We start from the raw sequence: 27,890 nt of genomic DNA, 5'->3' as shown, positions 1-27,890 counted from the left end.
GGTAGGGCCAACTTTGAATATTGTGTATAAGGTTGTGTGAAAACTAGTCTATAAAGTTTGAAGTCTTCCAGAACATATGGGAGCCCTGTCATCAAAGATCATGACAGAAATACTGTGGCTAGTATGGGGATTGAACCCACGACCTTGGCGTTATTAGCACCACGCTCTAACCAACTGAGCTAACCGGCCCCTGAAACACTTGACAATCACTGCTCATAGATGGTGACATTATTCAGCATTACCTATAACTGGAGGCCTGGACTGTCTCTAAATATACCACATCACTTTTAACGTGAAATCGAAGCAGCTAAAAATCCGGCTCAAAGTATGCAGTATTAGCACACACACACACACACACACACACACACACACACACACACACACACACACACACACACACACACACACACACACACAAAAATGCTAAAAGTATGTTATCTTTGCAGGTAAAAGCACAATTTCATAACCTAACTTTACAAACTTCAATGAACTCAATAAAATTTCTGGGATATTTGATCAAGTTTTTCCATTTTCCAGGTGGAAAACTAGTTTAAAACTATGGACATGCATCATTTCATAGGTTGAAAGGTTTGCTATAGGTTTCCTGAGCCCTATCAGGAACGGTCTTCACAGAGATACTGTGGCTAGTACGGGGATCGAACGCGTGACCTTGGCATTACTAGCACCACGCTCTAACCAACTGAGCTAACCAGCCCCCTCAGGGAAGCCCCTCCCATCCTTCCAACTCAGCTTGCCGATAGCACAGCCATGTGGAACAGTTAGCGCTCCTGTGATTTACCACTAGGAGCTTTGCCTCTAAGACCATTCATGTCTGATCTCTTAAGGTAGAGGGAGTAGGATTTTCCAAAAAAATCAGCGCATAAACATACAAAAATTATCCCTCTCAATCATCACTTATGCCCCACTAGATGTGTATGGCGGTCTCTGTATTTGCAGAGACCCTGATCTCTGCCTGTACTTTCTTATTTTTCTTATTTTGATGTGTACTGGATGTTTCTGGGTATTTATCTTCGGGCAGCAGGACTATAAAAAGGTAGCGACCAGATGCTAGATCGAGATCGTAAGCATGAAACTGGCGGACACAGCACCGAATAGATGCAAATATAGTGAGGCGAAACGCCAAGCAGACGAAGCTTGTTCCAAAATGAGCGAATCTGAGGTTGGCTTTCACCAGCACTGAAGGAGAGGATGTGAACGAACTACGATGCGGCGTTGGCCTGTCCACTGGGATATGTTCTGGCAAGTACGGCAGGGGGTGTGCGGTTCTGGTTTCATTGAGGCAGGGCCAACTTCGAATGTTGTGTATATGGTTGTGTATCATTTTCTAGGGTGAAAGCTAGTCTATAAAGTTTGAGGGTGCACAGAACATATGGGAGCCATGTCATCAAAGATCATGACAGAAATACTGTGGCCAGTTCGGGGATCCAACGCGCAACCTTGGCGTTATTAGCACCACGCTCTAACAAACTGAGCTAACCAGCCCCGGCGGTAGATAACAATCATTGCTCATAGATGGTGACATTATTCAGCATTAACTATAACTGGAGGCCTGGACTGTCTCTAAATTTACCCGGTCACATTTTTTTTTTTTTTTGGATTTTCCCCCCCTTTTCTCCCCAATTGTATCCGGCCAATTACCCCACTCTTTCGAGCCATCCTGGTCACTGCTCCATCCCCTCTGCCAAGTCAGGGAGGGCTGCAGACTATCACCTGCTTCCTCCAGTACATGTGGAGTTGCCAGCTGCTTCTTTTAACCTGACAGTGAGGAGTTTCATCAGGGGGACGTAGCGCGTGGAAGATCACGCTTTTCCCCCCAGTCTCCCCTCCCCCTGAACAGGCGCCCTGACCGACCACAGGAGGCGCTAGTGCAGCGACCAGGATGCATACCCACATCCGGTTTCCCACCCGCAGACACGGCCAATTGTGTCTCTAGGGATGCCCAACCAAGCTGGAGGTAACACAGGGATTCGATCCAGCGAGCACCGTGTTGGTAGGCAACGGAATCGAACCTTGTGCTACCCGGATGTAGAGGGAGTAGGATTTTCCTAAAAATCAATGCATAGACACATACAAAAATTATCCCTCTCAATCATCACTTATGATCCACTAGACGCGTGTGGCGGTGTCTGTATCTGCAGAGACCCTGACCTCTGTGTATGGGACGTTTTTGGGCGTTAACCTTTGGGCAGAAGGACTACAAAAACGTAGCGACCAGATGCCAGATCAAGATCATAAGCACGCATCCAAGAGGACGCTATGAAAATGGCGAACACAGCACCGAAGAGACACAAATATAGCAAGGTGAAACGCCAAGCAGACAAAGCTCGTTCCAAAACAAAAGGGAATCGCAGTTTCCATGTCAAAAACTAGCTAAGAAACTGTGGGAAATGTATTGTTTTCTATCTTGAATGCTAGTCTACCAATTTCCAGGTTTTCTTAAATATCACAGAAGTACTGTCGCCAATATGAGGACCAAACCTGCGACCTTGGCGTTAATAGCGCCACACTCTAACCAACTGAGCTACCAGGCGCTGAGATGCAAGGGTGGGAGGTCCTTCCACCCTTGCATCTCAGCTTCCTGATACCACAGCCACAGGAAACGCATAGAGCTCCTGTGATTTGCCAATATGAGCATTGCCTCAAAGACCATTCATTTCCCAGTTCCCTTAAAAACATCCTTTTTACACATGACCAAACTGGTATGCTGTTCCAAGGCCCATTCTCACATCGGAGGGATTTCATACCAGTCCTATAAGCCAATGTAAAAAGTAAAGACACTTTATTTTGTCCTTGTATTGTTAAAATGAATCATATTCTTACAATGAATTTGTCTTCTGCATTTAACCCTTCCTATTTTATAGGAGCAGTGGGTAGAGATGCAGTGCCCGGGGACCAACTCCAGTTCCTCTTTCCATTGCCTTGGTCAGGGGCACAGACAGGAGTATTAACATTAACATGCATGTCTTTTTGATGGTGGGAGGAAACCGGAGTACCTGGATGAAACCCACGCAGACACGGGGCGAACATGCAAACTCCACACAGAAAGGACCTAGGATGGCCCGGGGTTCGAACTCAGGACCTTTTTGCTGTGAGGAAACAGTCCTAAATACTGGGCCACTGTGCTGCCCTATGTCTATCTTAATCTTCACCAGGGTTGTTTTGGGGATTGTGTACAGACGCTTTCTTGCGGACAGTTAAACTGCATATTTCCTGGATCATTAACTCGTTGTGAAAGAGACATATTATGATTGTGATGTAAAGTGCGAAATCAGAGAAAGGAGCTGAGAAATGACATTACTTTCAGGCGGAGGAGGAGGGAACTCTTCCACGTCCATGCTGGGTGATCTTCCTCTCCTGAACACGCTCTTCACTCAGCTGCCTGGTGGAGATCCACTATGCAGACACGCAGCCCTGCAGGAAACGACCGGGGGGGGGGGGGGGGTTAAAAGAATGGCAGAATGGGTGGTTGTCACATACACACACAGAAAAACAAGGATGCACACTGTCGTAGCACAGCTGTTGCGTGACTTTGTTGTGAACAGAAAGATACGGGATCATTGTCTCAAGTTTGTAATCTGAAGAAGTTGTCTTACTGACTGCACATTTTCAACCGAGTAGCTAACGTGACATATTAGCATATCCTGGTTAGACGCTTACTTAACATATATGCTTTTGCACTGACCAGTCCAACCGAGTTAAATTTAACACATCTGAATCAGATTTTCAGCCAACTGACAACCCAGAAAAGCAAGGCACATCAGAAAGACTTTAAAAATGTTATCAATAGATTGATTTGCTTGGCAACCAAACACCTATTAGTCTAGGACAACTGTGGTGCTCCGCCAGCGGGGGAGTGTGGCTCTGTATTGGTCTGAGGTCGACGCCAGGCATCTGAACCACAGCTAATTCAGACAAATAGGAATTTAAAACGAGTTAAATGAACACAAAAGAAGCTCTTACATATGGCTTCAAGGAAGGTTCACAATGACCCTTTATAAGTGCCAACAAGCAACCAGCCTATTCTGATTCTGATTGTGATGTGTGTGTGTTACAATAGAAGTGTGTTAAAATAGAGGACCATAAATAAATGTTGTGTAAACACAACATTTATTCTGTAAATTGTGTACACACAACATTTATTGCAAGGTGTCTGTCTTGGGAGAGAGATCCCTCCTCTGTTGCTCTCTCTGATGTGTCTTCCTATTTTTTCTCCCTGTTCAAGTTTTTTTGTTTCTTTTTAGGGAGTTGATCCTTATCCGATGCGAGGGTCTAAGGACAGGGTGTTGTGCTGCTATAAAGCCCTTTGAGGCAAATTTGTAATTTGTGAAATTGGGCTATACCAATAAAATTGACTTGACCACCTTTACATTGGATAGCCTCTGCTCTTTGAGATAATCATCACCACACGCAAAACAGAGGGTGTTTCTTCAGCAGCCGAACACTAAACCGCTTTTTATCACATTTATGTTCAGGTTAAACATTTTCAGGTTTAAAAAGTCAAATTAAGCCTGTTGGAATGGCAAGGGGGGCCGGGGAGCAAGTCAGGGGGCGGAGTCCAAGCTCACCTGGTGGGCGATTTACCTGTGAGACATCCAGGAACATTTACAAGAAAATAGGTTATTGGAAGGAAAAAAGGAGGAGAAAAAAATAAATAAAAAAGATAAAAAAGAATCAAAGATGTATAATTCCCCAAAAGTGTTACAAGGGGATGTCCAAATTAACAAATGAAGGATAAGCCCATAATGCTCGGCCAGCTATCCCGGTCCCCGTACTTGGCACGAGTGCATTCACAAACCAGCCCAGACTCTGGGTTGCTGGTCCATATACTCTAAGCCCCTCATACAGACATAAACCACAGTTAATCATTACTTAATCAACTAGTTGGCAAGAAGGCCAGTAGGTTCACAATACCACATTACATTAAAAACCACAATTAAAACAATCATTGCATTTACAGATCATAATTATTTTGGCACGTCTTCCTGTCTAAGTTCTTTTAAACATGGTACTGTAGTTCCCCTGACCAATCCCCCAGCCCCCCCAGTCCCCTCTACTTGGTACATTCCTCTGCAGCTCTCTCTACAAATTGAGATCATATTCTTCCCACTGGTTTCTTCCCTTGGGAAAGATTCGAAACTAAATAAAAGCAATTGACTAAATGCGGGCGATAAACTGCCAGGTCATTTAGTTTTTCAAGTAAAAGTAGTGTCCCCAAAGCGAGTTTACTTCTCCATTTTACAGTTATCTAAATGTTGTTTGTATCAGCTGCTGATGTAATGTATGCTGTGTGGGAAGAATGTTAATGCCAATAGGTAACGTCACTGGTAGGCCTCCGGCGGTGACCACAGCAATTAAGAAACATTTTTTACTCAAAAAACAGCAAAAAAACAAAAACAAAAACAAAAAACAACCAAATACCCATACAACCAAAATAGTTGAACTTTAAAATAATAACTAATTTCTTTAGTCCCCCTCCCCAATTGTACCCGGCCAATTACCCCACTCTTCCAAGTTGTCCCGGTCGCTGCTCCACCCCCTCTGCCGATCCGGGGACGGCTGCAGACTACCACATGCTTCCTCCGATATACTACTAGGTGGAGTCGCCAGCCATTTCTTTTCACCTGACAGTGAGGAGTTTCGCAAGTGGGATGTAGCACGTGGGAGGATCATGCTATTCCCTCCCAGTTCCCCTCGAATGTGCCCCGACCGATCAGAGGAGGCGCTAGTGCAGTGACCAAGACACATTCCCACATCTGGCTTCCCACCCGCAGACATGGCCAATTGTGTCTGTAGGGACGCCCTATCAAGCTGGAGGCAACATGGGGATTCGAACTGGCGATCCCCGTTTTTGTAGACAATGGACTAGCCCGCTACACTGCCCGGATGCCCCACAATAACTAATTTCTAAATGGCACCTGGCTGTAACTTATCAGAAATGTGTTATTGCAAGTTGGCTCTTGTTTGGTGGTACACGTGTGTTTTAGGGCATCAGGTAGGCCTTTGTCCTTTGTGGGAGTATTTTCTTCTCGACAAACTGTTTTTCAAGGTCAATCAATCAATGTCCAATACTTACGAGTCTGATGTGAATAGGTTTATTTTTAGTAGCACTCAGTGGGTACAACAATATACTGAGCTGGTCCATGGAGCAACTGCCTGACCTCCTGATGCACACACCTTTATGCCATGACTTAGCCCCACCTATTGTGGGGCTTAACCTTTGACCACACCTTTTTGATTTTAGAGAATAAAATCACCCCAAATTTATACTCCATTATCACCTTACTTATAAATTGATTCACCCCGAATTTAAACCCCATTATATTTTCATTTATGCCCTTTAGTGTTATTAACATGTACTTCTTTGGTACTTCTTTTATGGTACTGCACTTCTTGATAACATTATTTTCCATAAGTGTTTTGTCACCATTTAGTGCCATAAGATTATACTACACTTACCCTGCCTTGAGATATCATTATTTCCAGTTGCAACATTATCTAGGATAAAAAAATTACTGTTTACAACATATCCAAGATTAAAAAAAAAAAAGAAGAAGCTGCATTTGATGTGTAATAATCATACATTCTACACAGGTAAACCCACCCATCCATCCATCCATCCATTATCCAAGCCGCTTATCCTGCTCTCAGGGACGCTGGAGCCTATCCCAGCAGTCATTGGGCGGCAGGCGGGGAGACACCCTGGACAGGTTGCCAGTCCATCACAGGGCGCCCCCCCCGCCCCCCCCCCCCACACCACACACCACACACACACACCTAGGGACAATTTAGTACGGCTGATTCACCTGACCTACATGTCTTTGAACTGTGGGAGGAAACCGGAGCACCCAGAGAAAACCCACGCAGACATGGGGAAACCATGCAAACTCCACACAGAGGACGACCCGGGACAACCCCCAAGGTTGGACTACCCCGGGGCTCCAACCCAGGACCTTCTTACTGTGAGATGACTGTGCTAGCAACTGCGCCACCGTGCCGCCTACAGGTAAACCCTTACATTGTATATCTAAACTTTGGTGATTACTAACCTTAGATAAAGACAAACCTAATGATTGTAAATACTTAAATTATTTCCCACACCTTATCACTGACAGCATTTTCTAAATGAACGTGGAAAATGGTGTTCTTCTCAAATGAGATTTAAAATGCATCCACGAGTAGGTCAGTGTAGTCTTACTAAAGAACTAAATTACACCAAAAGGAAAGTGTAAAATTATTCTGTTACAAGTTAAGAAAGCATCCGATTAACTCTTATTCATGCCCAAGAAATAATGCATCTTCATACTTGTGGATTATCAAATAAAGATCTTTGTATGCCATGGGCTAAGACATTTCTAAACGAAACTCCAAGCTCTCAAATCATTGCCTCCAGCTCTTTCCCAGTGAGGATCTTCTCACAGACCCGGGTTCTCAGCTGAGATAAATGAGGCGCAACGGATTCTAGATATACAATAAGTACAGATATATAGAGCAGAAGGTCAGTGTGAGGGTTTGTGTGGAATAGCCATTTCGTGTTTTAGCTTAGGGAAATGTTACCAGCGTGCTAAGGCAGAGAAGACCTTCAGACAGGCACAGGCATGAGAGACAATGCATTCCTAACATAGGCTTCACTTGAACACTTGCAGATGTATGAGTGGTATCTGGAGGTGACAGTATCTGTCAAAGTTCCTCTCGGGGGTGGGTGGGGGTGCAGGGCAAGCCATACATTTAGCACAATTGCTAAGCTTGCCGGTCTCAGGAGTGGATGACACAGCCATGACATCATTCTTTACAGCTGTATAAAGCACGCCTTGTTGTGGCCAGTATGTACTGTATGCTCTATATTTTTCTCAAACAATATGCTCTCCTGTTCAATTCAAACTGCAACAGAAGTTCTTAACCATCTACCACTGAGTAAGACAAGCCCACACCACAGCAGCACAGCAAACAAGAACTAAAAGATAACCTATTTACGAGACTCAAAGCTTGTTTTGTCTACAAATAATGTGAAATCCTCTGCTTCTTTGTCCTCCACCCTGCTTGCAGGGCACACAGCCAGAGCAGAGGATATGAACACACAGGACCAGTGTTTGCTGGGTAGAGTAAGACTGACAAGACAATGCCAGCACTGACATAGACAGGTAGAAAAATATTCTGCACAATGGAAGGGAATACAGGAACAGAGATGGAAACTGCAATGGTAAGAAAAGGGAGCATGAGATAATGTGATCGCTTTCTCTCTGAGGTGTGTATTCTGCATTCACAGATAAGTTAATGTGTAAAAGAGGTGTTTTCTGTTGTTTAAGTTGGATGTGAGGGAGCAGTAATAAACGGGCATGAGTCAGAGCCAGCCAATCCCGGATAGGAGGTTTAAAGGGTAGTGACTCATCTCTCCCGTTAGAACTGTAGGAAGTCCCGCAGCAGAGGAAGGAATTAATGGAGAGAGAAGAATAAAGGCCAAATGCTGAGATATGCTCTTCTTAGAGCTACATACACTGGGGAGAAATCCCAATTTCTGTAAAATAATTCAAATTTCAAATGAACCAACGTGACGAAAGTTGAATTCCAGAGCGATGGTTTACAAACCATATGTCCAGATGGGTCGTGGGATATCACCATAAACCCAGTTTGTTTGGCGGCGGAAAAAAATGCATGCAAATCATTGCCTCTAAAATATTTGGGGGGGGGGGGCAATGCAATGATTTAACTGTATTCCAAAACATCATCAAAACAATGTTTAATCTTGACATACCTTGTATGTCTCAATTGATCATTAATTAGTAAGATATGATTTAAAACTAAAAATGCGATAAGCAATATAGAGGGGATTTTTTATTTTATTTTCATGTCTCTTTTTCTCCCAAATTGTACTTGGCCAATTACCCCACTCTTCCGAGCCATCCCGGTCGCTGTTGAACCTCCTCTGCCGATATTGGGAGGGCTGCAGAGTCTAGTGCTGCAACTAACGACTATTTTGATAGTCGACAAGCCATCGATTATTGAAACGATTAATCGACTAGTCAGATAATGAACCACACAAAACAATAGCTCATATCAATTGACCATCATGTTTAGTACTGACTCGGTAAGGGCAGTCGCTTGCTGCGGTGTACACGTCTGCTTCTTTTGCAGAAAGCCATCCATGGTACCTTTACTCTTCTTAGGAGTCGGACTGCATAAATTTGATTAAAAAGGCTTTTGACAGGCAAAAGGGTAACATTACTCCTTTTAACTCTTAGAATCCTGCACACAGGTATAGACGGAATTGTATGGCTTTATGTTAATGTTTAAAAGCCAAGACAACTCGCTAGCTAACAAGCCATCTTGCCGAGGCGCGTCCGCATCGTCCAGGTGTCCAACATGCCTCCTCTTCACATGTTCGTACATTACCGAGGTGCTCCCGTAAGCAAGGTCCACCTTACAAATCTTGCAGGTCATCCTTTTCTTCACCAAGTTGAGGATGAACTGCTCCCAGACTTTAGATGTTTTAGGATGAGATGGCGTTGGAGTTGCACACTTTTGCGCATGTGCAACTCAGACCGGGAAGGAAGTGAGATGCCTCACTCCTTAGCTACTTCCATCACCAGCTCCGGTGAAACGATGTTTAGTTCAGTTTCACAGCGTGAAATACATGCGCAATGACGTAACCGATGAATTGTGGACTATTAAATTCGTTAGCAACTAATTTTGTCATCGATTTTTGTCGACTACGTCGATTAATTGTTGCACCCCTACGACTACCACATGCCTCCTCTAATACACGTGGAGTCGCCAGCCGCTTCTTTTCACCTGACAGTGAGGAGTTTCGCCACGCTATTCCCCCCAGTTCCCCCTCCCCCCTACACGGGCGCCCTGACCGACCAGAGGAGGCGCTAGTGCAGGGACCGGGGCACACATTCACGTCTCCTTTTGACAGGTGTGGTAGAGTGGGGTGTGGACCAGCTGTCCCGAGTTAGGCTAATTAACTTAGATTTGGTTCAACAACCCAAACGTAGAAGCACCAGAGTCAGGGACCCACAGGGCTGTCTCCCCACTGAAAAGACTTTTAATGACATTTTGCTTTTAGTGTTTTTTAACATGGCTTTAACACTGGTGTTTTTGAAGTCTTGATATTAATAAATGGGCTGTTGTGCCCTCACCGACTGTCTGTGTTCATGTCTCTATGTGGTGTAGATTTGCTACAACAGGTAATGAGAATGTATTGCTTATTTTACAGTGGAAAATACATGGGGGTCCTGCCCGGTCCAAAAAGTATCTCCATCAGTGAGTCAAAATGTGAAGAAGTTTGGCAAACTCCTGATCTGGAGGAACTAGCTTGACATTTGATTGCCTTGTCAAATTTGTCAAAGCCTTTCGTTGAGACGGACTGCTTTTCTCACGACGGCTTTGAAACCAGTTTGCAGATTCCTTCGTTACCTCTCTCCTATAATTACTCCAGTTCTCCGCTCTATTTACTTGCCTCTGGGGGAAACTTGATGCACCCTCCTTCTAATGACATCTTGCATGGCCTGTGGCCCGCAGTGTGCTCCACAGGAACCACCTGGCCCGTCTCAGAGAGGGCGGCCCTCCCTACATTTCCAACACCTGACTCGTCTGTCGGCAAGCCGTCTACATTGCAGCCTTGTAGGGGCAACAAAACAGCGAGGTCCGCTTCTCAAGGCAAACAGCTGACTCAAAGTGATTAAACTCTTCTAGAAACAACAGATTTACCCCAAAACTGTCTCCCAATCTGCACAGTTGTTACCCTCAAAATAGAGGGTATCATAGTCTTATCTGGGAACGGTGATTGATGACTTAAGTGGAAGATGGCAGAAGTGTAAAATCAACCCCATGTTTGATGACAGACTAGTTGAACGTGTCATTAAACGGCGGAGAGGTGACGCGCCGCTGCTCAGACAGGACACCAGTCATCTGGCACGCCGCTCAGATAGGAAACCAGTCATCTGGCATGCCGGTGTACTGAAACCAATCTGCTCACCTGTGTATTCACAACAAGCTTTGTTAACAATGTCCACGCAAGGGTAGTAAACATGATGACAATAAGAATACTATGCTATCCACGGTGATTACAATAAATCACTCTTATGCACGTAGTGAAAATACGACTGTGGTCAATGTGATGACAGCTGAATATGTCAGAACAAACACCTCTCTTGTGGTACACAGACTTGAGTCACAAATCTGGAGTTACTCTGAATTGCTGGTGTGTTGCTGACAGCTACTTGGTGATGGGAATCCTTGTTTGGTAAGGGGGGGAGGTCAGACGTTCAGCACAACGCCAAAAGTATTGTGGAGCCCTCTTAATGACAAGTGGCATTCCACACATGGACTCAGAGAACCATAAACAAAAGCTCAGAGGAGAAGGGAGGAAGGGAAGAGGGTGAGATGGTGAGACCAGACCAAGTGACAGTCTGCCTCTGGGGCTAGAGCTACTTGGCTGGCTGTTTTGTCATCCTAGCAGCAGGTCCAAAACGTCTCCCTCGGCCAGTGTTACAGTGATAAGGTCTCCATTGAACTCCGCATAGCCAAAGGCCTTCAAAGAATGGATGGGCCGGCTTGGCAAAGTAATTTACTTGTGGTGGGGTCAGGGAAGGATAGGCCTGCACCCTGCAGCATACTAAAAAGACCAGCTATTCTGTTTGTCTGCACAAAACTATCAACATTGCCAATCTTTAAAAAAAAAAAATCAAAAACAAACATTTTCTACCTATCAAAAGGTCTCAGTATGATTAGCATGGCATGGGAGTTCAAAAAGGGAAATGACAGCATGGTAACTCAGTCTTGTTCAGAACAGACCTCGTCAGTCTGCTGATATGTATCAATCATATTTTGGGCTATATTGTGTCTTTTTCATCTTAACGCAGTAGATAATGCATTAGCAATTTGACTCTGCTGGCCATTGCACAAAATGAATGTGGCCATAATGGGGCTAAAACCCTCAACCTTAGCATTATGAATATCATACTCTAACCAACTGGACCAAACAACATAAGCAATCTTCACCAACACGCAGACCCTGGGGCCACATGCATGAACTATGCATACGCACAAAAACTTGTATATAAAAACAGAACGTGCTGTGTGTGCGCACCTCACGCATGTGTACACACATTTTCTAGAGCGAGCTGATGTGACGAGGTGGAGATGAAATAGAAGTCGAGACACAAAATCTTCTCATAAAACGTTGGTTAGGTTGATAACCAGCTGCACTGATTGTGTGTGTGTGTGTGTGTGTGTGTGTGTGTGTGTGTGTGTGCATTTACACAGATTTGTAAAATGCCACTCGATGGCACATTTATTAAGGTAACATTGATTACTTTTGTGTGATTAATTTTATCATTCTTTTAAGTACATTAAGTCAGAGTCAACATTTCAGTTAGCTGTTGATATTCTTTTTATTTTATCCTTCGTTGTGACCCCGTGTAAAGTTGATTTAGATGTGAGCGCTACAAACCAATTGATTATATTTCTGAGATGTCACAGTCGAAGGAAGTTTATTTTATTTTAACTTTTTTTTCTTTGGGGGGGGGGGGTTCCCCATTTTTCTCCCCAATTGTACTTGGCCAATTACTCCACTCTTCCGAGCCGTCCCGGTCGCTGCTCCACCCCCTCTGCCAATCCGGGGAGGGCTGCAGACTACCACGTCTTCTCCGATACATGTGGAGTCGCCAGCCGCTTCTTTTCACCTGACAGTGAGGAGTTTCCCCAGGGGGACGTAGCGCGTGGGAGGATCACACTATTCCCCCCAGTTCCCCCTCCCCTCCGAACAGGCGCCCTGACCAACAAGAGGAGGTGCTGGTGCAGTGACCAGGACACATACCCACATCTGGCTTCCCACCAGCAGACACAGCCAATTGTGTCTGTAGGGACGCCCGACCAAGCCGGAAGTAACACGAGGATTCGAACTGGCGATCCCCGTGTTGGTAGGCAACGGAATTTTATTTTTACTTCTGCCAGGGTCCTTTGCTTGGAACTTATTGAGTTGTTGCTCTGTTACTTTCTATATATCTACACCATTCTATATTTTTGTTTCTGTTTGTGATCCCAGAAGTGAGACCATCCATCCATTATCCGAACCACTTATCCTGCTCCAAATAAAACAGTTTTTTCCCCAAACTTACTTCCAACTTAATTGTGCTACTTCTTCTCGTTGTGGTTCTTTTCATTGCCGTGCCTGATAATTTGTGGCGCAAACAGCATTCTTTATATGCTAATCAGTGATTAAGGGAGTGTCTACATCCATTTATGTATTACGGTGGGAGTGGAAATCAGGCTTGTGCACATGTGTACAATTTACACAACGCCAGGAATTCCCATATAAAAACAGAACCATACGTACGCACGGCTTAATAAATCTGAAGAAAAGAAAGCATATGCATATTTCTTTCTTTGTGCGTACACAGGTTTTTAGTTGTGAATCTACAGAATGTTCTGCAGCTTACTTACACAAGTCTACTCGTTTAATAACTACTGATTAGACTGAAAAGGGAAATGGGCAGAAGGACCTAAGCTTATCAAACTAGGAGTGTGTGTGAAGCTTGATGTTGTTGTAATTCAAAGCTGAGCAAAATCATATGTGTCGTCATGAGCTGTACTAGACATACACCCAAACAATCAATACACTCAGTAGGAGTATTGCGGTATTTCACATCAGCTACTACTTGTAATTAACATGGGCGTGGAGAACACACTTCAAAAATCAATGCCCTTGATTGCAGTATATTCATTAATAGCCAGATCTGCAAATTAATGAACATGGGAGAGGCTGAGCATCAGCATAGATTGCATCTTTGCAGTCGGCCATGGGAATGAATTGCATGAGTTCTTCTACATTAAATGTGGTCAGCCTGGACATATATATATATATATATATATATATATATATATATATATATACACACACACTTGTGAAATGTTCTAATACAATCACACCAGCCTGCATTAAAAAAAATACAGGCCTGTAATGCTGCCCTTTAGGTATTGGTACCATTTTAGACCAATTAAAGCTCCATCCTGCTGACCATTATGACACTTTCAATGCCACAGCTAGAACATCTATCTTTTATGTTTTCTCGGACCTGGAAACCAGACTCACTTTTCAGAGAGGCAGCCAGCGCACTCTCTTCTAAGCAGACAAAGCACCCTTCCAATCTTGGGGCTTTTGAGCACAGCAGCCACGGTACAAAATGACAGACTGGAGTTGTGGCCTTCCAAAACCTACCGTCCAATTAAAAGCAGAGGCAGCCACAGTCAGGCTTGTCACTCCTAAAGAAGGTCCCCGCCCACCCAGTTTGCTACAGACCAAGGCTCTGAGAGATGAACATGTTGTCAGAAGAAGAATATTTAGTATGGAGGGTAGTGGAAAAGACTGGCAGCTCTATAGAGCTCTTGTATTATGCGGCTATTAGCTGCGGAGGCATTTCAATATCAATGGCGCAACTGCTTCAGTGTTGCCCTCCAACATCAGATTACTATAAATGACCACAGGCCAACTGAATGCCATTCATTGTCAGGGTAAAAGACAGTCACATCAGACAGAGGGGGAAATTCCTCCACCAGTGGCTTATAATGGGAATGTTATTCCCATACTCTCATGTCTCTGTGCCTTGTAGTCCATGTGTAAAGCTTGACTGAGCATGATGCCAAATGCCCAGAATGAGGGATATGAAAAAACCACATCCTTGCCAAAAAAATGAAAATCCATCACACAATGAAGCTATCGAACACGTTTCCAGCTGTGGAACCAGTGCATAATAGGTGAACTTTTTTTTTCTTTTCCTGTGCACTTGCAGGAGGCCTTTGCTGATCCTTATTAAGCCGTTGAAAAGCTATGTTGCTAATCCATGTCTTGTCTCTGTTGATCCTAACTGGGATGGTGGCCGGACAGTAAATCCATTGTTACATCATCTTCCCCCCAAAAAAATTAACAGTGTGCTCCTCGAGTGAACAACCAAGCACTCACACCACATCTGTCAGAGTGGAAGGCATCCCCACAAATTGTTATCTGGCAGAGCAGAATAACAGCTTCATCGCACCCACTTGAGAGATTAGCGGTTCCTGGCATCTCCCACTTGGATGGATCCATGTTCAGGGACAATAACAATAACAACCCTCCGCTCAGCCGCGTTGATAACAGAAGGGCTGAAGAGATGCTGAGACGGGGGCAGTGCTCGCCATCAGCATCACACACAAACATGCAACACACGCGACACCGGCACCAATTGTCATTCACAGGCAACCGCGCCGGCCCGGTGGTGTCTGAGAACATCAAGGCGGTGGAGGCAGCAGGAGGAGGTACTGCACTGGCAGGACGTGTGCCTACATGACTCACCTGAGTGCTCCCAGTAGAAAACTGCAGTAAATTTAAGCTTGGGAGAGAAAATGAAGCCGAATTCGCCAGAGTACCTTCTCTCACTGTTAATACGGTGGGTGGGAATTAAGCGTCTTTGCTTTTTGGAAAGCCAACCAGCTATTGTGTGTGTGTGTGTGTGTGTGCCTCACAATCTTGCAGCCCTCTGGTGTGTGTGTGTGTGTGTGTGTGTGTGCGTGCGTGCGTGTGTGAACCTCACAATCTTGCAGCCCTCTGGTGTGTGTGTGTGTGTGTGTGCGTGCGTGCGTGCGTGTGTGTGAACCTCACAATCTTGCAGCCCTCTGGTGTGTGTGTGTGTGTGTGTGTGTGTGCGCGCGCTGACGCTGAATGAACTGCATGCATGGCGCCAGACAATACAAGAGAAGATCAAAGGGTCGGAACCCAACTTTTCAGGCAGTCGAGCCCCCCCACAAGCCTTCATTTTCAGATTCCTGCGAGCACTTTCTGGATCTGCCGGGCTTTGAGAGCAACTCTTTAACAATCCCATTTCGATAAATTAGTCTTCAACCGGTGGTCGGAGCTCTAACGCCAACGTTCAGGCTGGCCGGCGCTGGGCAGTGCCTCTGGTGAGGAATGCCATGCATGACTAAGTGAATTTGTAGGAGGGTTTCAGAGGATCAGACGCGCTTCCTCACCTATCAAACCATCTCACGAGAGGGGAAATGTACAAAGGAATTCGTGCGGTTTGTCTTTACTTTGTCCACACGGGGTCCCGCTCAGCAGCCGCGGTCGTGGACTTGAAAGGCCCCCTTTCCCTCTTGCGCGTGTTGGAAGGATATCGTGCACCTTGCATCCTTGACTAAGATTAAAGGGGGGGGGGGGTTTGTCAGAAATCTTCAGTCCAGATCCAGCAAAATAGCAGTCCCCTGAGCTGGCTTAGTCGATAAGACCACAACTGGGGGGAGCTGAGGATATCTGTGTCGTGGTAGAAGAGGTATGACATTAAAATAAGACGGATGGTTGACTATGGAGAGATGTTATGATGGCCAGGCTCGCGGTTTGAGAGAAGAGACGCATTCATTTAGACAAAAGTATTACGAGAGAGAGAAGAAGAAGAAAAGCCTCATCCTCGGTTCTGTTAAGGACAGTGTTAAGACTTGACTGCGTCGGCAACTTGGCAAATGCGCCTTGCCACGTTATAGACATGACGGCCACAATCCACCGTGCCCGCAAGGAGAAAAACGCCACTTTTCCATGACCGCAACGCCAAAAGATAAGTCACCACTCACCTGAAGTGGCAAATGGCAAAAACTTTCAGAGACGTGAACGTTTAACTCCGTCAGAAAGGAAATGTTTTCAACTCACCATGTTATACTTCTTGCCCCCACACTAGTTTGCGTATCCTTTCTCGCAGCCCTACCGCGCAAACTGTGCACTAAAGCGTTTCCTGACGCGCGGGTGATTTCTCCCACTTTAAACCGCATCCAGTTTTCTCTCGCCGTCCTTCCTTCCACTCAGCCCGATGCAAGTTGACTCCAGCCATAAAAGGCCCTTCCTCCCGGAGCCGGTGATTGGACGGGATTTCGGGAGGGATAATTTGATTGGTTGGTGAGGCCGTCAATCACATCCCCACAGTCTCTTGAAGGATGCGTTCCAATCTGCCCATGTGACTTTCTGAGGCGGCATGTCAGCCGCCCGGTCCCGGTGATGTTGGAAAGTTTGGGAAAGGCCAGTGAATTAATTTTACTTACATTTTATTACACGGTAATTTGTAGTTTCATCACTGTTCTAAATAATTCGCTATTTGTTAATAAAAACAAACATAAACCAGGCTAAAACGTACATAAACTAGTCTAAAATATGTGATCCCCAGTTTCAGCATCATTCTGTTCTATGATCAATGAACTGGCCACTGTGGTACAACACCTGTATGCTTAACCCCCCCCCCAAAATAAAAACAAACCGAGAAGAAATTTGTTAGGAAAAAAAGCTAGACCCCCCCCTGCACCGTTAAATTGACAACGTTGAGAAGCCAGTCTATCCTCTTCTGCCACCTATCGGCGTGAGAGTCTACTGCACAGATTTCATGGATTGCAAAATTCAGCATCGGTAAACAATTGACAGCAACTGCAAGACAGTGGTTACGTAAATGTGGAGAAAAGCGTTTTATTACGTCAGAATTGACTCAAATTAATGCATTTGTCAACACCAACATGGAATATTCTATATGGTTAAGAATGCAGACTTTATGAAAACGCTAATCAGGTTAGGAAATTATAACACGTTTCTATCTCAACGCCTTTCCTTCTATTATTAGGAGCAGTTGTGCTGTAATTGAAAGAGCACAGAGGTAAATCCTTACATACTTTCAGAATACAATTTCATTGAAAATTCTTGTTTTCCCACCGTAACCAATAATCTCTTGTCACAAATGTCCTCACAACACCATCAGTGGCCCAAAATGTAAGGTGCTGCATGGTGCCTACAAGACGCATATGTCTGACACCTTTGAACACTGATAGTAAAAAAGTCTTAGATACAGAATAAAACTTACAGCCTTTCAAAATTAAACATGAGCTGGAGATGCAATAATGCTAAAAGGATACACATTATTTACATGTGTGAGATCAAATTAACCAACAGTGTTAACCACAGAATGCACTTCCAAAAATTGTGGTGCCCTCCTTCAGAACACCTCAAAGTGTAAGTACTACCATAACCAAACAAAATACAAAACCACCTCATCCATCAAACCCGATACAATGGACAAAGCCAACCCACACAGCCAAATGTCCCTTCTCAACGAGAGCTTTGTATGAACCCCCCGCTCATTCTGATGAGGCATTTGATGACAAAAGCCTCAAAACGTTACCTGTTATATAATTTGGAGAATTCAATAGGAGTAATTTTTTTTTCTGTTGGGATATTTTTTTTTTTGCCTTATGAATCAAAGGTAACAATAAAAAAAAATTAATTGAAGTTTGTCTGGTCATTTTTTTTTCAACTGCAATTTGGCCTTGACACAGAACCTCCACTGTGGAGAACAGCGCCTTTGTAGAGGGAACCTCAGCACACAGATTCAAAGAAGTGCCTCCATGACAGGATTAGTATTACCAGTTATTAGCCTGCAGAAACTGGAATACAACTCTGCATGTATGCTTTCTCTTTATCTGTCACCAATTAGAATTTTACTCTATTTTCGTGCTGTCTGGCCTGTGTCAAAGAGACCCATGTTATTTGCTGTAAGAGGCCAAATGGACCAGTGTATGATAAATTCCATCTGTCTTCCTCAGTATTCCCCAACACATCATATACCAACGACTTCTCTTAGAAGAGGGATTCCCAAAGTGTGGTTCGCGGACCCTTCGGGGTGCTCAAGCTGCCTCTAGAGGGTGCGTGAAAGGAAAAATGTAATGGTGGTGTAACAGTAATAAAATGGATCCTTCACGTTATCCGTTTCTTAGCCTATGTGTGTGTCATGCTCCTTGTTCTTTATGTGGTGGATCGTGTGTAACTTTATTGCCATTCAATTCCAATTGCTGGTGTTCTAATTTCTGTAACCGCTATGTTATATATGGTTAATTGTAATTTAAACTTGCAATTTTTCGGTAATGCGGCTGAAAATATGACAGCATTTTCCCCCATCCTCTCTAATGATGGGCCTATCTGCCTCTGAGTCTGTACGTGTGTGTCCTCGCTCTCACCCATCCTTTTTGCTCTTTAAAAAAACTTGTGTGTAACTTTTGTATGTAACTGCTGCAATTTATTGAAACTTTGTTGCAGTGTCGTTTCAGTTTCATCAGGATGTGAGAGCATTGTTGCTATCTCTTGAGTATTTTGTTACGTGTGTTCTGATTATTTGTGCATGATTAAACTTGAGCCCTTTAATGCGGCTATAATTAGGCCATGTTGCTTTTTTTGTGTTTTTTTTTGTTTTTGTTTTGTTTTTGAAGGTGTGGGGTATGGGGGTGCATCAACCCGGTCGGGAAACAGAAGGGGGTGCATTGGCTTAAAAGTTTGGGGACCACTGTCTTAGAAGAAAGGTCACTTAATCCTTCAGAGAAATGCCAAGGTTTCACTGTGGATAAACAATCCGTTCTGTTACATAAGGCTCTACATATGTTTTAATTGCATTTAAGTAACTTTGGACTTGAGCAAAGATGTTCAAGTAATTTAGTTTCACAAACCGTTTCTTTCCCCTCAGAGAGGTGGATTTGTGGATTTATGTTTCAAAACAGCTTCTAAAGCAACTGCTGTCTCGCCATTTTTCTGGATTTTTCTCATTATGGAGCGAGGGTACAGCATGCAACTGCGAGGTGCATATTTCATAGTAACATGACCTGAGGAGATTTGTAAACCAGACATCAACCCGTTCCACTGCCCCAAACAACCCCCCTCCCTGTTAAAAACCAACCAAACAGAACCCTCAGAATAAAGACCTAAAACAAATGTTCTGAAGATGGAAGACACTGGAAGACAACCTTTGGTGTCTTTGTCACGACTCTCCTTTTTGGACCCCATTTAAAAATAAAAAACTGTAACGAAGGTCATTTTTAGGGAAGGCCCTTATCGATATCAATATGAAGAAAACAACAAAACAATGTCTACAAAACTAAAAAAAAAAGTAAAGCTTGTACATCTTAAAAAGCCTTTCTAAAATCATTTCACAAACCCTAGTTCAAGAAAAAGGGATTAGAAAGTTTCTATGCAAGTCACACAGCACTTCCAGCCAAAAGCAGCAAACATACAACCGTCCATGACCCAATGTCCCAGGGACCCTTCAGCTCGCGTGGGATTTGACAGGATCCTTGGTTCGGTCTGCTGTGGGACCGTTGAGGGGTGCGGGTTTGTTGCCAAAGTTCCAGTCCACGGGGTTTAGGAGCTGCATGGTCTTCTTGTGCGTCCAGATCGGGTTGATAAGAACTGTGAGGAGGGCCAAGCCCGTGAAGAAGAGAATGCGTTGAGGCAGGGCCACGTGGGTACTGATCTCGCTCCAGTGGCTCCAACTCACCCACCACATGTAGTAAGTGAGCACCATGCGACAATGGAACATGTGAATCATCATCCACTGGTTGGCTCTCCAAAACAGGGTTGAAGCCAAGCCGGCCTGCAAGGAAAGGAGAGTGACAGTGGTTACGGCTGGGTCAGGATTTGATTGATTTTACTGAGCGATGTCAGAAGTAGCTACTTGTTTTAGTATGTTGTGTTTAATGTTTAGCCACACTACACAGGCTCATTGTCATACCATGAAATCATTTCACTTAGCCGACGTGTTTTTTTACTTCAGTGATGTGCATCTGAAGTAAAATTTTTATGGGTGAAAGGTTACATTTGAATTTAGCAAGTTGCATGTCTTTTCCTGGAGCTTCTTTTTTCTAAATGCTTAACCAAACAAGTGAAAATCACAAGGTTCACAAGGTAATGTGATCTGCCAACAATGAAGAAGAATTGAAACCCCTCTGCGCCTCGGATAAGGTCTACACAAGTAGAAATACATAAGAGTGAAAAGGAAATGGTCAGTCAGCATCAAACAGGAGTACAGTTGGAGTACCTTTGGTAAAACATCTGTACGGTGATACCACACACAACCTTAGTAGATGGTCAAATATGTGTTTGAGTAGAAAGCAGGAAATGTTTTGCAAGTGTTGTGCCACTGAACTGCCGTGAAGTGATGACAATACAGTGTGTATAAAAAGTTTAATGGATTAGAAAGAAAACAAAAGCCGACATCTCATGGGGCCTACCTTCAGTAACATCCACGATATACAAGTGAAAGGCGTGCTCATCTCCAGCAACAGAGTTACCATTGGCAGGTAGTGGCCCAGGGAATCCCACACCACTGCTCCCGCATATCCTGACAGGGCGAAGAAATGGTGCGTCGCCAAGGGCAGGTCAAATGACCTGAACACTATGCTGGAGGCATGGAGCGCAACGTTCTCAAACAGGAAGAATCCAGTGGCTGTGAGGATATTAAACCACGACCAGTCCTCTTGACCCCTCACCTTGTCTCGGGACAGCGCTGAATCCAGGGTCAGCGCTCGGAGACCTGCTACTGTACTCTGAATGCCAAAGACAGCCCGGGTGGCTGCGAGGTTCCAAAACACCTTCTCCTTGGCCAGCAGGGAACGATAAGTATGGGAGAGGACCACTGACAGGAGGTGGGAGAGGAGGAATATCACAGTGTAGAAGGCAAAGCCCAGGCCCATCAACTGGAAGCGAAAACCCCATGAGAAGTAATCCATGCTCGGCTGGCTGGGGAAATCCTGCTCGGAAGCCATTCTGCTTGAAGGAGGATTGTGGAGGTCTGGGTACCTCAGCCTCAGATATGATGGGGAGCAATGCTGGTCGCATGCATGGTCCAGGGGTCAGCTGAGGGAGGAGTGACAGCGGAAGGTTTAAAAACTCAGAAGAAACTCAGGGCAGAACATCATCTAATACATACATACATGCAAACTCAAATAAAAATATTCTCTTTATGTCTATCTGGCTTCACTGGTAGACTGCAAACCAGCGTTAAAGGTGCATGCTGCCACCTGCTGTACCAGTGCGTAACATCATGACTTTATAAAGGAGTTATATTCTGTATAGTAAACCTGTTTGGTTTAAGTGTTTAAATTAAAGCCCTTTGCACCTGTAATTGTTTGTCCCCTGTGTCCAACAGACCTTTAATGCTCTGCTCCCTTCCCATATCTACCACGCTGCCCTTCAGTCTTTTTCTTTCCTACAACCTATCACCACATATTCAACTGTTTCCTTGCAGTTACAAGGCTAACACTTACCCGACAGTCTTTTTTTATTGTGTATAAAGTAGCATTTAGTCCTGTATGTCCTAAGTAGAGAAAATAACATCTTCATTCTTACATTTACCTGTTACTTCTCACTCAGACACTTCTGAATTATGTTTTGAATTATTTGAATCACTACTCTTTGTGTCATTATTCCAGAGTTCCTGCCACGATTTCATTATTCAGTGATGAATTCCTGATTTTGCTTCTGATCTCCTGAAACACATTTCTGAAATATCATTACCATTTTTGCTTAATGCACTTTTAGCAAGCTTATCTGCAACCTCATTCCCCTCTATTCCATACATGTGCTGGTATCCAACAGAAATTAACATCTATTCCTAGTTGCTGTAGATTTAATAAAATCGTATAAATGTCAATTAATATATACTCTCGAACCGTTTGTCCTGATTTTATACTTTGCATTGCAGCAGCAGAATCTGAACATATCACTACTTTAATTGGTTTAATCTCCTCTACCCGCTGAAGACTGATTGATGATTGCTGTCAGTTCTGCTGTGTATACCGATACCCTGTTTGAAATTCTCTTAACAATTCCTTGATTGAATTCTGGAATGTAAATACCCACTCCTATATGTGCTCATTATTTGAGTGTTTTGGTCCATCTGTAAAACCATTTAGATAATTATAGTAGCTCTTCTTCAGATGTTCTTGAACCAAGTACCCAATGTTAATATTCCTCTGTCCACTCTCTCCTCTTTTCTAATATTTGAAGATTTACTTTGGGTTGTGGAAATATCCGTGGGGGAATGCTGCTAATAATAACTACTGAACTGTGTTGTATAGTACTCTTTGTCTTTCTTGTTAATGTCCCATACAAAGCCTTTACCAGAAAAAGTGGTGTACACCCAACAGTTCTGCAGAACAGTTGAAGCTAAACTTCCGTTTCTTCCTCCCTAAATTCTTATCCAATATGTTACTGATAACTTGGTTCTCCTAAAATGCAATGGCAGCTCACTGGATTCAACGAGCAATGCATAATGGGCATAGTTTTGACTGCTCCTAGACTGTCTTAATAATAATAATAATAATCCATCCATTATCTGAACCGCTTATCCTGCTCTCAGGGTCGCGGGGATGCTGGAGCCTATTCCAGCAGTCATTGGGCGGCAGGCGGGGAGACATAATAAACCAATCTACACCCAACAGTTCTGCAGAACAGTTGAAGCTAAACTTCCATTTCTTCCTCCCTAAATTCTTATCCAATATATTAGTGATAACTTGGTTCTCCTAAAATGCAATGGCAGCTCACTGGATTCAATGAGCAATGCATTAACGGGCATAGTTTTGACTGCTCCTAGACTGTCTTAATAATAATAATAATCCATCCATTATCTGAACCACTTATGCTGCTCTCAGGGTCGCGGAGATGCTGGAGCCTATTCCAGCAGTCATTGGGCGGCAGGCAGGGAGACATAATAAACCAATCTTATATAGCGTTTTTCTAACACTCAAAGTCGCTTCACAATAAACGGGGTGAAGCAAGACAACAGATAACCATAGCACAAACATACAGGGGTGGATGGGAAGGGGGGCTACGCAAGGGAGAACCGGCAGCCACACACGATGCCAGCAGTACTCTCCGACTTAAACAGATTGAAATGGGCAAGTAAACAAAAAAACAACAACACTGGGACGTTGATTTTCTGTAGGGATTTACTCCCGTAGCCTATTCCTCTCCCGGGGTATCCACTAGACAGTGGCACGAGTTAACCCTTAGCTGGGGGCTGGTTTGTGGGCATCAGGGAATATCCACACACTGGTGGGCCTGCGTACCGCACGTCTAGGGGCCAGACCTCCTCCGAGTCCCGTGTAGTTCAGCCAGGGTCCAATACAATACAACACAATACAATACAACACAATACAACACAATATAATAAAATACAATACTCTGTATCGTATCCTGTCTAGCTTTTTTAATTGAATTTTTGCTGCTGCTTCATACACCATGCAACCACAATCCAGTGTGGCTCTCAAAGCCCTATATATGTGTAATAGTGCTTCTTTGTCAGCTTCCCATTCAAATTCGACTACACACCTCATTAAATTGAGCACCTGTTCACATTTAGTCTCAAAAATTCAATATGATTATTTCATGTATCTTTTTCATCAATCCATAAACCAAGACATTGAAATACTTTTAACTCTTTCCATGGGCTTGCTTATATAGTGATAACCCCTTCCCATTACCTATTTTCTTTTTAGTGAGCAGCATATAGCCCGATTTTGCTACTTAAATTTTGAGTCCCCAATCATAAGACCATCTCTCTACACTGACTATTGCCTTCTCTATACATTTCAACACATGTAGGATATTTTTCCCCCTTGGCTCTGTCATCTGTATACAATGATGATTGTACACCTGTTCCTGTATTTTGAAAAATATCATTAATCATGATATTAAATAGAAGTGGACTGATGATGCTACCTTGAGGTATCCCATTTATGTTAAAACTTTCTGAGATTTCTGATCCTACTTTAACTTGAAATGTTATACTTGATAAAAAAAAATCCACAATCCAGTTATATAACCTTCCATCTAAGCCTAGTTTGTTCATTTTAATTATAAGACCTTCTCTCCACATCAAGTCATAAGCTTTCTCAAAGAAAATTATAGCCATCACTTCCTTCATCTTAATGGTATTTTCAGTTTCATTACTATAATTATAGCAAGTCTTTTAGGACTTCTTTCCTTTTATACCCATGATCTGCAGTAGATGGAGTTGAAGAACTAATTTTGTTTAAGATCTCATCAACCTTATTGCAGAAAAAAATCTAGAGTTGTTCCTTATCCGATGAGAAGGTCTAAGGACAGGATGTTGTGTTGTTGATAAGCCCACTGAGGCAAATTTGTAATTTGTGATATTGGGCGAAACAAATAAAATTGATTTGATTTATGTATGTCAGTAAGGTGATTTCCATCGTGAACACTGGCAAATACTCTTCCAAGAAGGTTGGCTTTTTCCATATCTGTTATTGCTAGATTGTCCCCATCTGCAAGTACTGGTATTTTGTTAGTTATCCTTCTCCCACTCATCTTTTACAACACATACCATACATGACCCATATTGCTCTCTCTTCCATCAGAAGAACAAAACTGTCTTTGGGTATTCATTTTAGCTGTTTGATTATTTTGTGAGCTATCACTCTCTTTTATATTATCAAATTGTCCAATTTCAGGTTATTTGAGTTTTATGAGAGGACTATTTCTTTCTGTAATAACCAAGCTACACTTATAATTCCACCATGGCACAATTCTCTTATTCCCTGTTATCAGAGTTTCAGATATACTTTCCGAGGCGGCTTCAGTGATCATATAGTATTTAAATGTAACTTCACTAGTGCATTCATCCACATTACCAGTCATTTTAATGTTGTTAGCTAATTCCCTGCAGCATTCTTTAAATTTGACCCATTGAGCCTTTTGGAAGCACCATCTATACATAGGAACACTTTTTTTTGGGTGCATTTATCAGTATTTATATTACATATAATGGAAAAATGGTCACTACCTATGTTATCGTCGCATATTTTCCATTCACATAGATGTTAAATCAATACATGACATCTTATTCCTGTTCATATCTAATCTTGTTCCTCTACCATTGTTCATACATACAAGATTCCTTATGCCAATCATTTCTTTAATCACTGTACCATTATTATCAGTATGACCACTTCCCCATAAACTACTGTGTGCACCGAGATCCCTGTACCAAACTTCTCTTGAATTTCCTCTTCCATTTCCTCAAATACTGCTGTATGACATGGATTATAAAAATCAATTATTTTGATTGAGTCTTGTGTTCTGTGCACATCAACAACTGCATTCATGTCCACCTGAAGGATTAGTTCTTATGTATGCTAAATTATCTTTAATGACTATGACACGGCCACCCCCCTCATTATTTTGCTCTATCACGTCTGACTGAAAACTAATAACAATTTAAACAACAACTGGTTAAATTAGTAGCCGTCTTATCTGATTTAACTTGTGTTAATCAAACAGTACACAATGTTCCAAGACTTTTGTCAAGAATGACTTGCGTTTCAGCGTTACGATCCCAATTTGTCAAACAAGAGCACAGGACAACAACGAAGAGTGGACGGCTTAAGGTGACAAAAGACAAAGTAGTTTAGCGCACCAGAACGACCACTTACCGAAACCAGTTGTCTCTTAACACCTCGACCATGTTGACACGATCTTCTGCACCGTTCACTCCTTTCACATCACACGACTTCAATTTGGTCATGTGACTAAACAGGAAACAGGAAGTCATGCCTCTTTGTTCCCTTCTCATATACTATTGGCCAATGTCTCGACGCTTTCAGGCGGCCGCGCTCTAACAACCTGTGATCGTGTTACTACGGAAACACAGGCCGATTCACCCAATTATTATTTTTTTTAGTAGTCGTTGGTAAATTGTTCATTCATAAACGAAACCCTCAACGTAGCGCAAAAATTAGCCACGTAAATGATCTGACAATTTATTAGATTAACTGATAACAAGACTGTAACATTTCCCGAGCACTTTGATAGTTTCAAAACATAAATCCTTCACTGGGCTGCGCATTAAGTGTGTGTGTGTGTGTCTGTCTCTCTCTCTCTCTCTCACTCGCTCTATTCGATTCAATGTTTGCTTTATTGGCATGGCATACGTTTGTGTACATATTGGCAAAACATGTAACACAACTCTAACTCTCTCTCTCTCTCTCTTTGCGATCGTGATTTAGTCAGTGGATGTGTTTTAGTGTTGAGGTTTCAACTACGAATATTTTCTTATGCGGTATCCGTAGCTTTTGTTTAACCCACCAAAACTTCTCTTTTTTGGTCAAAAAGAAGAGGTGTGTGTGTGTGTTTGTGTGTGTGTGTGTGTGTGTGTGTGCGAAAGAGAGAAAGAGTTCATGTCCTCAAACTGCTGCTATTCCACAATATGGGTTAAATAGTGCCACTGCCTCCTGGTTACCTCGGGGGAGGAACAGGCTACGGGAGTAAGTGGGAGAGTACTGCTGACGTCGTCTGTGTGGCTGACGCTCCTCCCTCTCGTAGCGCCCCCCCCCCCCATCGGCCCTTGTATGTCTGTGTTATGTTTACCTGTTGTCTTGTTTGATCCGGTTTATTGTGAAGCGACTTTGAGTGTTAGAAAAGCGCTATATAAGATTGGTTATTATTATTATTGTTGTTATTATTATTGTAATTACTATTGTTATTATTAAGAACACCATTTGGAACAATTAGTTTGTTTATTTAGTAGCCTAGACCAAGACGCTACTAGGCTAATATAAAATAGGTCATGCATTGCAATCAGTGTATTATACTGGGAAATCTGTTAAATGTATTATCATATTATTGTTTTTATTTCAATTTAAATCAATTTTTGTCATAATGTTTTTTTATATTTAGATGTTCTGCTCTATGTATTTTTTGTGTGGAATAGATGACTGATGTAGTGATTCTGTTCATGACCAAGTGCCTGGTGTGGGGTTTGACTATAAGAAGCGTTAGTTAGTTAATAGCTAATAAGGCCCTATAAGTCATAACTTTTGCATTTTGTGAACTATGAAAATTCTTTTAATCATGAGGGTCCTTCGATACGACGTGCAGTTTTATGCAGAATGGAAGACGAGTGTGGAAAAAGTAGGTTTTGCATCTTTAGCAAGTGCCATCTAGTGGCCAAAAGTGTTTTGACACTATTAACATTTACATAGTCTTATTAACACATAATAATGTTAATAAGCATTTCATAAGCACTTAT

At 43.1% G+C, this 27,890-nt stretch overlaps 2 protein-coding genes and 2 non-coding genes across 5 annotated transcripts in view; all 4 read right to left on the bottom strand.

The window, feature by feature from the left end:
- Positions 1 to 16,829, bottom strand: part of arhgef10 (Rho guanine nucleotide exchange factor (GEF) 10) — a 117,745-nt gene extending 100,916 nt beyond the window's left edge. For both annotated transcript variants that reach the window (XM_056295277.1, XM_056295278.1), the window contains exons 1-2: positions 16,694 to 16,829; positions 3,320 to 3,432 (exon numbers count right to left, since the gene is read on the bottom strand). In XM_056295277.1, coding sequence (XP_056151252.1) covers positions 3,320 to 3,356 — 37 coding nt within the window. In that variant the 5' untranslated portion in view covers positions 3,357 to 3,432; positions 16,694 to 16,829. The remainder of the gene's footprint in view (positions 1 to 3,319; positions 3,433 to 16,693) is intronic.
- trnai-aau (transfer RNA isoleucine (anticodon AAU)) lies at positions 116 to 189 on the bottom strand. The gene has a single exon. It is a non-coding gene; the product is annotated as a tRNA-Ile (tRNA).
- trnat-agu (transfer RNA threonine (anticodon AGU)) lies at positions 642 to 715 on the bottom strand. The gene has a single exon. It is a non-coding gene; the product is annotated as a tRNA-Thr (tRNA).
- Positions 16,830 to 17,478: 649 nt separating the features above from the next.
- cln8 (CLN8 transmembrane ER and ERGIC protein) lies at positions 17,479 to 26,378 on the bottom strand. The gene is made up of 3 exons (XM_056296077.1): positions 26,296 to 26,378; positions 21,073 to 21,697; positions 17,479 to 20,435 (listed from the first exon to the last, which is right to left on the bottom strand). Exons 2-3 carry the CDS (start codon positions 21,604 to 21,606, stop codon positions 20,109 to 20,111), a joined length of 861 nt encoding a protein of 286 aa, XP_056152052.1. The 5' UTR covers positions 21,607 to 21,697; positions 26,296 to 26,378; the 3' UTR covers positions 17,479 to 20,108.
- Between the last annotated feature and the right edge of the window lie 1,512 nt (positions 26,379 to 27,890).

This window comes from Lampris incognitus, chromosome 16, assembly GCF_029633865.1.
Source record: "Lampris incognitus isolate fLamInc1 chromosome 16, fLamInc1.hap2, whole genome shotgun sequence".
Lineage (NCBI taxonomy): Eukaryota > Metazoa > Chordata > Actinopteri > Lampriformes > Lampridae > Lampris > Lampris incognitus.
The sequence above is the reverse complement of the archived record's forward strand: the minus strand, read 5'-3'. Positions and strand labels throughout refer to the sequence as shown.